Source organism: Anarhichas minor, unplaced genomic scaffold, assembly GCF_050575085.1.
Source record: "Anarhichas minor isolate MPS153535 unplaced genomic scaffold, ASM5057508v1 ptg000010l, whole genome shotgun sequence".
Classification (NCBI taxonomy): domain Eukaryota; kingdom Metazoa; phylum Chordata; class Actinopteri; order Perciformes; family Anarhichadidae; genus Anarhichas; species Anarhichas minor.
Genome location: NW_027466456.1, coordinates 13,777,493 through 13,789,725, shown reverse-complemented (window position 1 = coordinate 13,789,725; position 12,233 = coordinate 13,777,493). Strand labels below are relative to the sequence as shown.

The 12,233-nt window shown below is 40.2% G+C and overlaps 1 protein-coding gene across 1 annotated transcript in view; it reads left to right on the top strand.

Annotated features, from left to right (window-relative positions):
- Window positions 1-12,233, top strand: part of hmcn1 (hemicentin 1) — an 86,095-nt gene that overhangs the window by 26,400 nt on the left and 47,462 nt on the right. Inside the window, exons 7-11 of the mRNA XM_076088660.1 lie at window positions 6,331-6,451; window positions 6,582-6,845; window positions 6,933-7,077; window positions 7,953-8,074; window positions 10,610-10,879. Coding sequence (XP_075944775.1) covers window positions 6,331-6,451; window positions 6,582-6,845; window positions 6,933-7,077; window positions 7,953-8,074; window positions 10,610-10,879 — 922 coding nt within the window. The remainder of the gene's footprint in view (window positions 1-6,330; window positions 6,452-6,581; window positions 6,846-6,932; window positions 7,078-7,952; window positions 8,075-10,609; window positions 10,880-12,233) is intronic.

The following is a 12,233-nucleotide window of genomic DNA, read 5'->3' as shown; positions in this document are numbered from 1 at the left end:
TGTTAGCAGCAGTTTATAATTAATGTTACCTCTGTTAAAAGACTTGAATCCGTTTTGTGCTAGATAACAAAGAAACCAACACATTAATCAACTTACCACACTGTGATCCACCTTCTTGTAAGGATCTGGCTGTCCTTGAGCCACTACGACTGTGGTCCTCCTGAGTCTTTTGTCTTCCATAAGAGACGGCTTGACTCTGGTTGAGTCTCCATTGGTGTAGGTGGAGTGTTTTTCTTGACTTGGGCTCCTCTTCGGGGTAGCCATCTTGTTTTGGGCCTCAGGTGGAATCATCAGTGGCTGCTGGACGGATCCACTTACACTAAGTCTGGACATGGCCTCTGTGATATCCATCATCAGATGATCCCCGTCACCAATATGATTCTGAAAGAGTGAATTTGTGGATACATGTTTAGACCATCTTTTATTTAACCTTAAGCAACTGCCAAACACAAGACATACAGCCAAATAACTCTAAAATTAAATGTGTTTAGTTTAATCAAATCACCTATGTGTAGAATGAATAAACTTAGTTCAATCATTTGTAGACATGTTACTGCCACTGATTTCAAATGAAATGGCATCTTCCTTAATTTAGTTAAATACCTGATCACATTTCTGCCATTGTACATTATATTTTTTTCAGCAGACTGTGTATAGCTACATAGATACCTTTTACAGTCATGTAGAAGCTGAGAAAAAGGGGCGAGAGATGGAAGACAACTATATCGATATAAGTATCGACTTACTTGTTTGTTTATCTGTTTTCCTTCTTAGACTAAAAGGTCAGTGGGTTCTACATTAGATGTGACATTAACTTCAGTAATCATTAAAATAGTTTTGTATTTACATTGTTAGCAGAGGTTTATAATTAATGTTACCTCTGTTAAAAGACTTGAATCGGTTTTGTGCTAGATAACAAAGAAACCAAGACATTAATCAACTTACCACACTGTGATCCACCTTCTTGTAAGGATCTGGCTGTCCTTGAGCCACTACGACTGTGGTCCTCCTGAGTCTTTTGTCTTCCGTAAGAGACGGCTTGACTCTGGTTGAGTCTCCATTGGTGTAGGTGGAGTGTTTTTCTTGACTTGGGCTCCTCTTCGGGGTAGCCATCTTGTTTTGGGCCTCAGTTGGAATCATCAGTGGCTGTTGGACGGATCCACTTACACTAAGTCTGGACATGGCCTCTGTGATTTCCATCATCAGAAGAGGATCCTCTGTGATATCCATCATCAGAGGAGGATCCTCTGTGATATCCATCATCAGAGGATCCCCGTCACCAATATGATTCTGAAAGAGTGAATTTGTGGATACATGTTTAGACCATCTTTTATTTAACCTTAAACAACTGCCAAACACAAGACATACAGCCAAATAACTCTAAAATGAAATGTGTTTAGTTTAATCAAATCACCTATGTGTAGAATGAATAAACTTAGTTCAATCATTTGTAGACATGTTACTGCCACTGATTTCAAATGAAATGGCATCTTCCTTAATTTAGTTAAATACCTGATCACATTTCTGCCATTGTACATTATATTTTTTTTCAGCAGACTGTGAATAGCTACATAGATACCTTTTACAGTCATGTAGAAGCTGAGAAAAAGGGGCGAGAGATGGAAGACAACTATATCGATATAAGTATCGACTTACTTGTGTTTGTTTATCTGTTTTCCTTCTTAGACTAAAAGGTCAGTGGGTTCTACATTAGATGTGAGATTAACTTCAGTAAACATTAAAATAGTTTTTATTTACATTGTTAGCAGCAGTTTATAATTAATGTTACCTCTGTTAAAAGACTTGAATCCGTTTTGTGCTAGATAACAAAGAAACCAAGACATTAATCAACTTACCATGCAGCCACTTGACCTCTGCAGGGTGTTGAAACTTGTTCTAAACAAACAATAAATACGTTGTACAAAAAAATAATGCGGAAAACAACTGTTGAAAACTCGATGTATATCTCTCTTTCTCTCTGGTGTGCACTCAAGGTGTGTAGAAATCGCTCTGAAATGAAATCCACTCAGCTGGTCCCTTACTGACTCTGGTGATGCATGTTTCCAGAACCATGACATTGGAACACAAGAACATGGAACCTTCAGAACAACCTGCTGACATCAGCTGTGTGGCTCTTAATATATAAGTTGTACAACTTTGCAAACTTATCTGATTCAGTTGGAACAAAACCACTAAAACAAACTAAAAAATCCACATACAACCTTCAAAGACACAAATTATTGTCTTTATTGAACACACCTGAACATGATTGTACTAAATATCAAAGACATACTTGTTAATTAAAGTGTTTCAACTAGATGTTCCCCTTGTAAATGACTCTTAAGAGGTTCTGTTAATAAGGTGAATATTTCCTACAAACCTTTATTTGTTAGGTACCTAAGATTAATCACTTCCTGCCAGCTTTAATTTTGAAAGTGCCTTTTTACGTTTCGGTTCCGTTATTTTTAAGTCCTGGCGTAACCGGAAGCAGATACAAATCTCTTCAGAGAGTAGTAACTTGACTTTGCATAAAACAGTAAGATAATTGACGGTGTGTACGAAAAGAAAAGTGTTTGTAATATATTCCTCTGCAATACAAGGGTTACTTTATGAACGGTTAAGCCCCTAGCTGGAACGGGAACACGGTCTTGTGTGTTTATTGTGTTTTATGACCATGTTTAGTGACATTTTATCTTAATTAACCTGAAAAAGGCTTTTCAAATGCATTAACGTTAATGTAATGAATGTTTATACTCGTAAGAGCTCATTTATGTTTGATCTGCTTCGTAGCTCTTACGGTGTTTTCTGGAGATCGGTTGCGAAGGAGAACAGAGTAAATTTGTGTTTATCAAAATAAGGATGACAGTTAGTTGAGCATAAATAAAGGCCTCTGGAAACATCAGTACGCTTCACCATTGTCCGGCTGGGGTCCGCTACACCCCTTCTGAAATGTCTAGTAACACCAAAATGGGCTTTTCTCCAAAATAGGGTTAATTATTTATCACTGTAACATCTCTTTATATTGTTCTATATGCTGAGGACTCATAATTGCACCTCCCAGTCAGGCTGAGAGAATGAAATGAATCGGCCTCTGAGCAGGTCTGTTTAACCAAGTCCGGCTGAACGCGATCGCAAAAGCTGCAATTATGATATTTCTTTTGTTAAGCACACACAATCTAACCAACCAAAGTGTATCTGCCTATCTCTCTACTTATTCCTATTTATTCTTTCTTTAAGCATGTTATAGCTACTGTGTCAGTCATAATTAGTTGTGATGTTATTGTCATATTTATTATCCTTGGTCAATGCATCTTCTATAGTAGGCATATACTGCTCCAATAATATCCTTAATGGAACATTATAAGGTTACGGCGATGTTTGTCTTCACACATAGTGTTAATGCTTAAAGTGCTTTCCTGTGTAATTTGTAGCCTATATAATGGCTTGATAATATATTAACACCATACACATGTTCACAGGCAGTGTGGTATCTCTGAGTCAGTAAGCACAGAGATGTATTGACTGCATGACAATACAGAAATGCCCTAAAATACCTTAAAATAAAACTACAAATCTGACTTTAAAGAACTATACCAAAGAGCGAGTTTCACATCCCCTGAACCCCAAAACTCAAGACAAACCCGTCATCCCAGCCTACAGCTTGTTGATGAGAAATACAATGCAAGTTTACATGCAAAAGGCCTAAAGATTTGTCCCGTAATCAAAACATAAAGTAAAGCAGTATAGACCCAACAATGAAGTTAGTTTACTCTTGAATACAGGACAGAGCATCTGCTGCAGCAGTGATCTTCCATGCTTTTTCAGGCGCTTTGAAGGTACTTATCAAGATGCAATAAGTTTGAATATTTAGCAAATAGTCAATCACGAAAAAATACCTCCAGGATGTTGTTTTCCTTCATGCTCAACAGTGAATCTTTCAGATAGTTCTCACTTGCCGATTTCAATTACATTTTTCTTCCAGCAGTGGAGTTTGGATGGATAAATAGATCACTGACAACGAGACGAAGGAAAGAAGTGTGGATGATTTGCTCTGGCATCAGACAACCAACGCATCGCCTCATTTGTCAAAAAGCTGATGCTTTAGCATTGTGGATTGTCTTTCTGCTTCTTCTTCATTTATGTATCAGTGATGTTGTTTCCTTGCTGCATTTGGGAGGTGGTGTCCTGTGTTTCAGAGTCTTTCTGTTTTGGAAGAGAGAACCTCGAGTTGAGAACGAGGTGGAGGGAAAGAAAGCGAAGGAAAGATGGAGGTGGAGTGATGACAGTTCCCGCAAAGAGAGACTTGTTGTTTTGATCGATAGTATGTTTGAAAGGAATCCAGTTTTTTTGTCTTTCATGCCAAATTTAACTTCTTTTTGAGGATGATTAAGCATAGAGTCGCCTGCCTTGTCTTTTTGACTTTCTTTGAAGTAATCAAATCAGGAAAACCGGAGTTTAAAGTTTCACATCAAACCATTGATATTTCACTTTTTTTCTGCTGACTTACTTGCTCACGTCTCTTTCATCTCTTAATAAACAGCTGGCATTGCAAAGGTCTCCAGCACTGGAGCTCCAAACTGTACCGGCACCACCCAGGTGTGAATGTATGCAACCATGAATCAGGGCGGTGCTGGAAAAAATAGCATGGCTGTTTAGCAAGCGCTGCCCTGAATAAATAATGAGGTGGGCAAAAATGTAATTGGACAATGAATCAATGTAAAGACTTTACAAAACATATTCAAGTTAACTCCATCCTGTTCCCTCCTGCGGCTTGATGATTCAGATCATGTTTTATTAATTAGGTCTTAATGCTTTACTTAGATTGTAGATTGCTATGATATATTTTCCACCCATATTGTGAAAATGTAATACAATAGAGCTAAATCCTGAAAGCCCTAGGAATACATCGGTGTAATTGAGAGTGAAATTTATATCATGCAGGCATTGCTGTTGCCAGTGACAGATCAAGTGAAAAGCACTTCATTATCATGGTACATAAAACACATTAGATAAATGTAACGTAACCTTTAAAGAATCTCAAATCACATCACTTCACTACGATCATAATAGTGTGTCTACGCACAGTGACAACTTCAACAGTTTTCTCTTTGCATGTGTTCTAAGGAAACACATCAGAAAGTGTTAAAGTGTAAAAATCGGTATCACTTATCTGATCCCGGCCATACACGTGCTGACTGAACTGTGTGAGGGTGTATTTGAGACTGGTCAATCTGTGCGGTTGGGTGTGAAATTGGGAAATGAGTAGCTTTAATGACAGGGACCCTTCTTGTCCTGAGCGTGACCTTTAAGGGATCTCTCCCCTAATTATGGCCTCATTTACAACCAACTAATGACCCGGGGTAATTCCATTGCAGCCATTAGAGCAGGTTTGATGACCACGACATGTATTGTTTTTTATGATGGCAGACATTAGCATTTAAGGCTTTGTCGGATGCCCTTTGTCCTGGTATTACCTCATTGTTTGAGCGATGTCATCTCTAGCTTGGTATGTGTCTGCCTAAGTGCACCGCTTTACGCTGTTTGGTGCCTTTCTTTTCACAGGGAATTTAAGTCAGGAAATCCACACATTCTCTCCCATTTTAGGCAATTACAAATGACAGTGTAGGTATGCATACCTCACTCAGCATTGTGAGTCAATGTCTGTGACACCTCCAAGGTGTTTTACCACAGATGAGGAGTTCCCACCACTCACCAACCTATATTTCATTGTAATTACTCTGTCTCCATTTCTTCAGTGCTTCAAAGGACCTACACGCGATGATCCCCACATGATGCACTCTTTGATTATGGTGGTCGTGTTTGTTTAATTAAAGTATGAATGTCAGACTGAATGGGTCATCTCTGAATTGATGATGTTTTATATGCTCGGGTGTTTGGCATTCGACAGTCAGACAAGACTTAGAGTGGCTTGTCTCTACATGCAGGGATGGTTGAAGTACAAAAGGCTTTTACACAACAGTCCCAGTGCTGTGTCTGTCATTTAGACCACTCTGTTCTGCCTTTGATGAAAAAACTCTTCTATCTTTTGTTTTCTTGAGTTATATAAAATGTGTCTACTGGGATTTTTGCCCAAATCAATTTGTACCAACATTCTTATACTACTTATCAAAAAACAGTTTTTAAATAATAAAGATATGACCGCAAAACTGTACTTTTTTAATACGAATTCTGATCTTTCACTGGATTTTAAGACAGAATCTTATCATGGACGCCAGAAACACCGATTGTACGAACCAGTAGTTCTGGCATACAACCCGAGTCCTGCACGTATATACCTGTAAATATATATGTCCCCTTTCTTTAATACAGACCTCTAGTGAAGGAAGACACTCAGTCCGTATCTCAGGTCTCAGCAACATTGACTTCCGAGTCGGGTTTTCCAGAAAGCCCACCCTGGACTTCAAAAAGACCTCCAGCAGGCCAGTTCAAGGTCAGTGAGTTCAACCGTACCAAATTGTTAAAACCACCACAACTGTTTGCTTTAGTTCACCTGTTGTGCTCACTTCTATCTTTTAGCTTTGGGACATTAAAGTATACCGTATGTCCTACCGTCTTTCCAGGTATTCTCACACACATCCTCCTGAACACCACTGGGCTTTCACCTCCTGCTCGCGCCGACAGGCTAGAGCTCCTGTCAATCAAGGGCGAAGTGATCAAAAGTTTGCCAATCCGTTATTACCCTGACCGCGAGCCATTCGGCCTCTGGAACATCACAGAGTTTGTTCCACCCAACGAGGCCTTCTTCCTGCGAGTGACGGGATACGACCGGGACGGTTACACGTTCCAGAGAGTCTCCAGTGTTTCCTTCTCAAGCATTATACCTGGTCAGTGATGTCACCCATGTTTAGTTGTGTGGAATTATTTAGTAATTTGAGATATTTATTGTTTTTTTGCCTTTATCTCTCTTTTAGATGCCCCTAAGGTGCTGATGCCAGCCATAAGTCATGGTTATTACCTACAGAGAGGGGCTGTCGACTGCCAGGTAGAGAGCCTGATCCCCTTCACTCTGCGCTTCAGCAGGGATGGGAGACGACTTGGGGTGGACCAGTTTTTCAGGTGAGTAGGGCTGAAATATAGCCTGATATAACAAATTTGCTAAAAGGGGGTTCACAGACTCTACTTAAACCCTCTATTCTAACTCTTATGAGACAGATGAGGGAATCCTACTCTGTTGCTCTTCTCAAATATAAGCAAAATCCCAAAAGTTAGATATCAAGAAGAAAAAAACATGCTGTAAAGTGCATACCTCTGCCAAAACTGAGTAACTGTCAATATACGCCAGTTGCATGTGATGTACTTTAATCATGAGTTTGTTTTATCCATGTCCCATCTGCCAACCTGTTTAAAGTCAGAAGAATAATGGCTGTGACGTGGAATACATCTGTTAAAGGCTAAGCCACCGTTGAAGCATTTCAGAAGATAATTTCTGCAACATGTGTTTAGTCAGAACTGTATTAGTTCAGTAGGCTGTATGGGCCGCCCTTCTACTACCTTAGCAGGTTTTGGAAAGCTATGCGGTCAAGTTCCAGCTGGAAATGAGCTCCACAGATGCACTATGGTGTTGGATTGGGACAATGATGAAGGGTTCGCCCCCTCTTCTCTCAGCTGAGAGTTTGATGATGATATGATAGTCTGTTCCATCATTACATGCTGAGAAACAATATCACTTTGGCCAATGGTTACCACATTTCATGCAAATCTATTGAAACCTTCCGAGAGATTACTCTTCAGCAGGCAGAAAGATCCAAACTGTGCTTCCTTCCCACCTTCCAACTCTGTTGGAGGTTAAAACTTGCATATTGTTTCCATCTCTGCCCCCCTGTGTGACTAAATCTGATTGGATTTCCACCAGATCGAGGGATGAGTTAGTAACATTATTCTTAATAAATAGTGAAGAGAAAGGTATTGAATGTTCTTCCTTTGGATTCCAGTGAGTCCGACAATGCATCATGGGTGATAGCCCAGGTAACTCTGAAGGATGAGGACTACTACGAGTGTATTGCTATCAGCAGCGCTGGGACAGGGAGAGCTCACACCTTCCTAGATGTATCAGGTAAGCACACATACCAAGAATCAATCCCCCTGTCACAGGATGATAACAGGCAACTTATTCAACATATGTGATTACAAGCAGCCACAAAATGCAGTCCTCAGAACACTCTCTGTCAGCACAAATATACTATGTTGAGTACTACAATGACAACTAGTAACCATATTATCAACAAAAAGTAACTGGAGCTAAAATGAATTAGCAGAATATGACACAAATGATGTATTAAGACATTATTACAACATGTCAGAATGACTCGCTACATAGACTGCAGTATTCACTCTTGCCAACGGACTGTTATACTGTAGTTTATGTTAATTAACAGTGTATAGTGAGCTACTCTCCAACACTGCGTGTAATGAGCCAGGATTGTAAGACTTATGGGCTGGCAAGCGTTAGACTGTCAACAAGTGTAATTGGTGTGTGATGGGGTTTTGTGTAGGGAAGTGAGCAATTTGTAATCCAACTGAAATTAAATAGCATTTTGTTTTGTCTGCTACAGCATACGTATCTGCTCTGTAAAACACAACCTTTGTTCTCCTTTAAGAAAAAGAAATCAGAAACCAAAAAGGGAGATATTTAAATTTTGCATTAACAGAATACCGATATTAAGTATCCGTCTACGTAGATGTGTTCCTTCCTCTTTAATACCATTAACAACACGCTGTCTGCCCATGACAGGTAGGCTACAACGCAAGTCAGTTTATTTTGTCTCTCGTTCCCAATGTTATATTAACAAAACAACACTCGCTGTAAAAAGACGCAAAAAATACTTTGAGTGAAATGATGCAGCAAGAAGTTTGTGTCCTGCTCGATAGGTTGAAACACATGTTCACATACACAAACACACACTTCCACTTTGGAATCCAAGCTGCAGTTGATGTGACTTGGATTTCACTGGGTTCAAGGTCTCTTGCTGTGGATCACATGCAGAGAACCTGCATGTTGGCAGAATGAATGTAGCTTTTGGGAAATTTGACCCTACCATGATATTGTAATCCATGCCTCACAGCGATCATGTCATGGGGTTTATGGTATGATTTATAAGTATTAGAATAGCAATATGATGTAAGGTGAGCATACATATAAAGCTGTAAGTAAGTTCCGGGCTGTGGACCAAGAAAAACAGCAATGTTATAGTTTAGGTGGCTGTGCTGTGACTTGGGTGCACACTTTCAATACAACAGCACCACAATGATAAATGCGTAACAATTTACGATCTCACAGAGCAATTCATAATCCATGTAATAAATTACTTGCGTGGTGATTGTATACTTGTAATTTCACCGCTGGGAAAAACAAAAATCAATTTTTGGCTTTTCCAAAATCCTCTGCAGTGCGAGGTTGTTTTTTACCCCAGAGCTGACACCACATGTCTCCTTATCCACATTTTGCTTTCCAAAAAAACTTCCTGCTTTGTGAAATTCACTGGAGCGCCATCAACATGATGAATGCCAAGCAGAAAGGAAGAAGGTGGAGTGCAGAGAAAAAGAGAGTGAGAGGTAGTTGAAAGACGCTTTGGAAAACAGGAGAAGGAGAGAGGGAGCCAGGCAGAGATCTGTGTAATGTCTGAGCGTAACTCATTATTATAACACACCCACCATGTTGGCAGCCCAAAGGTGGAGAGGGGACTTAGTTTGTCCAGCTTTCTTACCTCTTATGACGTCTCCAAAGTTGGGTGAAGTTAATCCTTCTCAGCCACAACTCCAACCTTTGTCAGTGATATTCTGAAGAGTATGACAGGCCTCCATACTTAACATTTGAACACACAGAAAAACACACATAATAGCCACTCAGTTGCCAAAGTTATGTCATCCTAATCCAAAGGACCTATGCTTAAATCTCCAGCATCCTCCTTGTATCAGTGCCAAAGCCTCTGCTACCTCTCCGCGCCCCCATCTTCTCTTTCTCTCTCCTTTTCCCTGCATTGCTTTGGCTCACCCTTGAAGAAAAATGATGGAAGACGCACTGAGACCGATGGGATTGTTTTCAATGTGGTGACGAGAGGAAAGACAGAGACGGTGGAAAAGAGAGAGAATTAGGATATGAAAAGGACTGAAGATGAGCATTCTAATAGGGGCTGTTTCAAAAATGACATTTACAAACTAAAAAAAAATACTTACCTCTAAACACACACTGTAGTTTAGACAATGCACCATATGAGAATTAGAAAGACATCAATATGCTGCATTTGGTGATGAAATATGGATTATTTTAACTGCTCATGCAGAGGATGAAGGTTCCTCCCAGACAAGAGCCTCTAAAGTGAAAAATAACATTTTATTTACTTTTTTTTTAAAGGGATACTCCAGTTATTTTCTATTGTATTGTGATAAAGTTGGTTGACAGATTAAATAGTCAAGATCGAAGCAGCAGATGCAGAGAAATCCTGCCCCAAGTATAGGTCCAGCTCCAAAATTATTCAAACCTGGAAAATATGACATGTCTCATAGCAAGAAAGTAACAACTCTGGATCCCTGTTTAGTTTTCTTTATGATGTAAAGTTCCTCTCAACCACATTATTTCCTCATCCTGCAGAGCCGCTTCCAGCCATCACAGTCGAGGGTAATGTGACCGTGTCTCCTGGCTCCCGCGCTGTCCTCACCTGCCACGTCGTCAGCACGGTCAGCTTCAACCTCACCTGGCTGAGAGGAAGTCACGATGCCCGCCTGGACCCACAGGTGCACGTGTTGACCAACCTCTCGCTACAGGTGTCCGCTGTGACCCCAGATCACTCGGGCTGGTATGAATGCATCGCTATTAATGAAGGAGGGGCGCAGACAGAGCGAATCTACCTCACCGTGCAAGGTGAGAAGTTTATGTGTTTGATATGATTCTGTGGTTAAAGATCAGAATTGTGTGAGAAGTGACAAATACACATCATCCTACAACAACTGGGTCTAAAAGAGCACAGTTGCACAACTTTCATCTTGTTGCCGTGTGTATGTGCGTGTGCTTCCATGGTCTTGTCAGACTTTTATTGTTCGTCATTTACACCCTGGGGAAACAGAACTCTTGGCAAACACATCCCCCGCTCCCAAATACACCATTGTATCCCAAGTGCCCCCCGCCTTTCTTCCCTCCCCAGCTCCCTATAATTCACCCTAATGCTTTATGGGACGTGTGAATATTATTTATGCCTGACTCTCAGGCAGCGCTAAAGTAGAGTTTTCCATCTCCAGACAGCTCTCATAGTCCTGTTTCTAACACTTCACTGACACTGAATCAGGAACACTTTGTTGCACAGAGTATCTCTGGCTATCTGGCCAGAACCACAGAGCATCGGCCCGAGCTTGGCCAGGAAATGCCGATGTAATAAAGCAACTAAAACCTGCCATTAACAGACGATTTCAGCCAGAACCCATTGACAAGAATCCAGGAGGTACAGAGAGTTGAAAGAAAGTAAGTGAGAGCAGCGAAGAAGCTTTGTTTTACACAATCCAATCCAAATGGACATCCAGTATTGACTTTGTTATACAACCATCAGTCAGTAAGAAGTTAATACAAAAACCATCTGCTGCTTACTGTTGCCTAAATCCCTCCTTCTATGTGTCCTTCCAGGTCTTGATGCTTTGAAACAAAAACATCTCTGAAAGAACATCAATGAAATTGTTTCACTTCACCTTAAGCTGACTTTTTCCTGAGACATTGAAAAGTTCCCTGTGATTTTAAGAGATCAGATTGAACAATTGCAGGTTTAATACCAGTACTGCAGACAGGGTTGGAGGGGAGCTCTGTCATTTGGCTTGTCTCACTGATAAGTGAGTTAGTAACATTTTTCCTGGTTTGAACTGGATATTTTTCTCTTCATATCTCCTCACCTGTTCATCATTTTCCACATCATCCTGTCACTACTTTCTTTCTTATTCTTTTCTTTAACCAATTTCTTACTGATTTTTCCAGATTATTTTCTTGGCCTTATCTCTGTTTCTCTCTAAAACATCTGTCAGCAAGCCCTTAGGGTTTCCAAATTACCCCCTGGTCAGACCCATCCTAGTTATTAGTCTCACTTTGAAGTGAGTAAAGTCTGCTGACATCTTACAACACTTGGACAGAACACAGTGGAACTTGTTCTGCATGGCCACATGCCAACAGAAATAGGATGAACAGGATTCGTAGCTGATTTCTTGCTGTTTTAGTGTGGAAGGAAATCTTAAGGAAA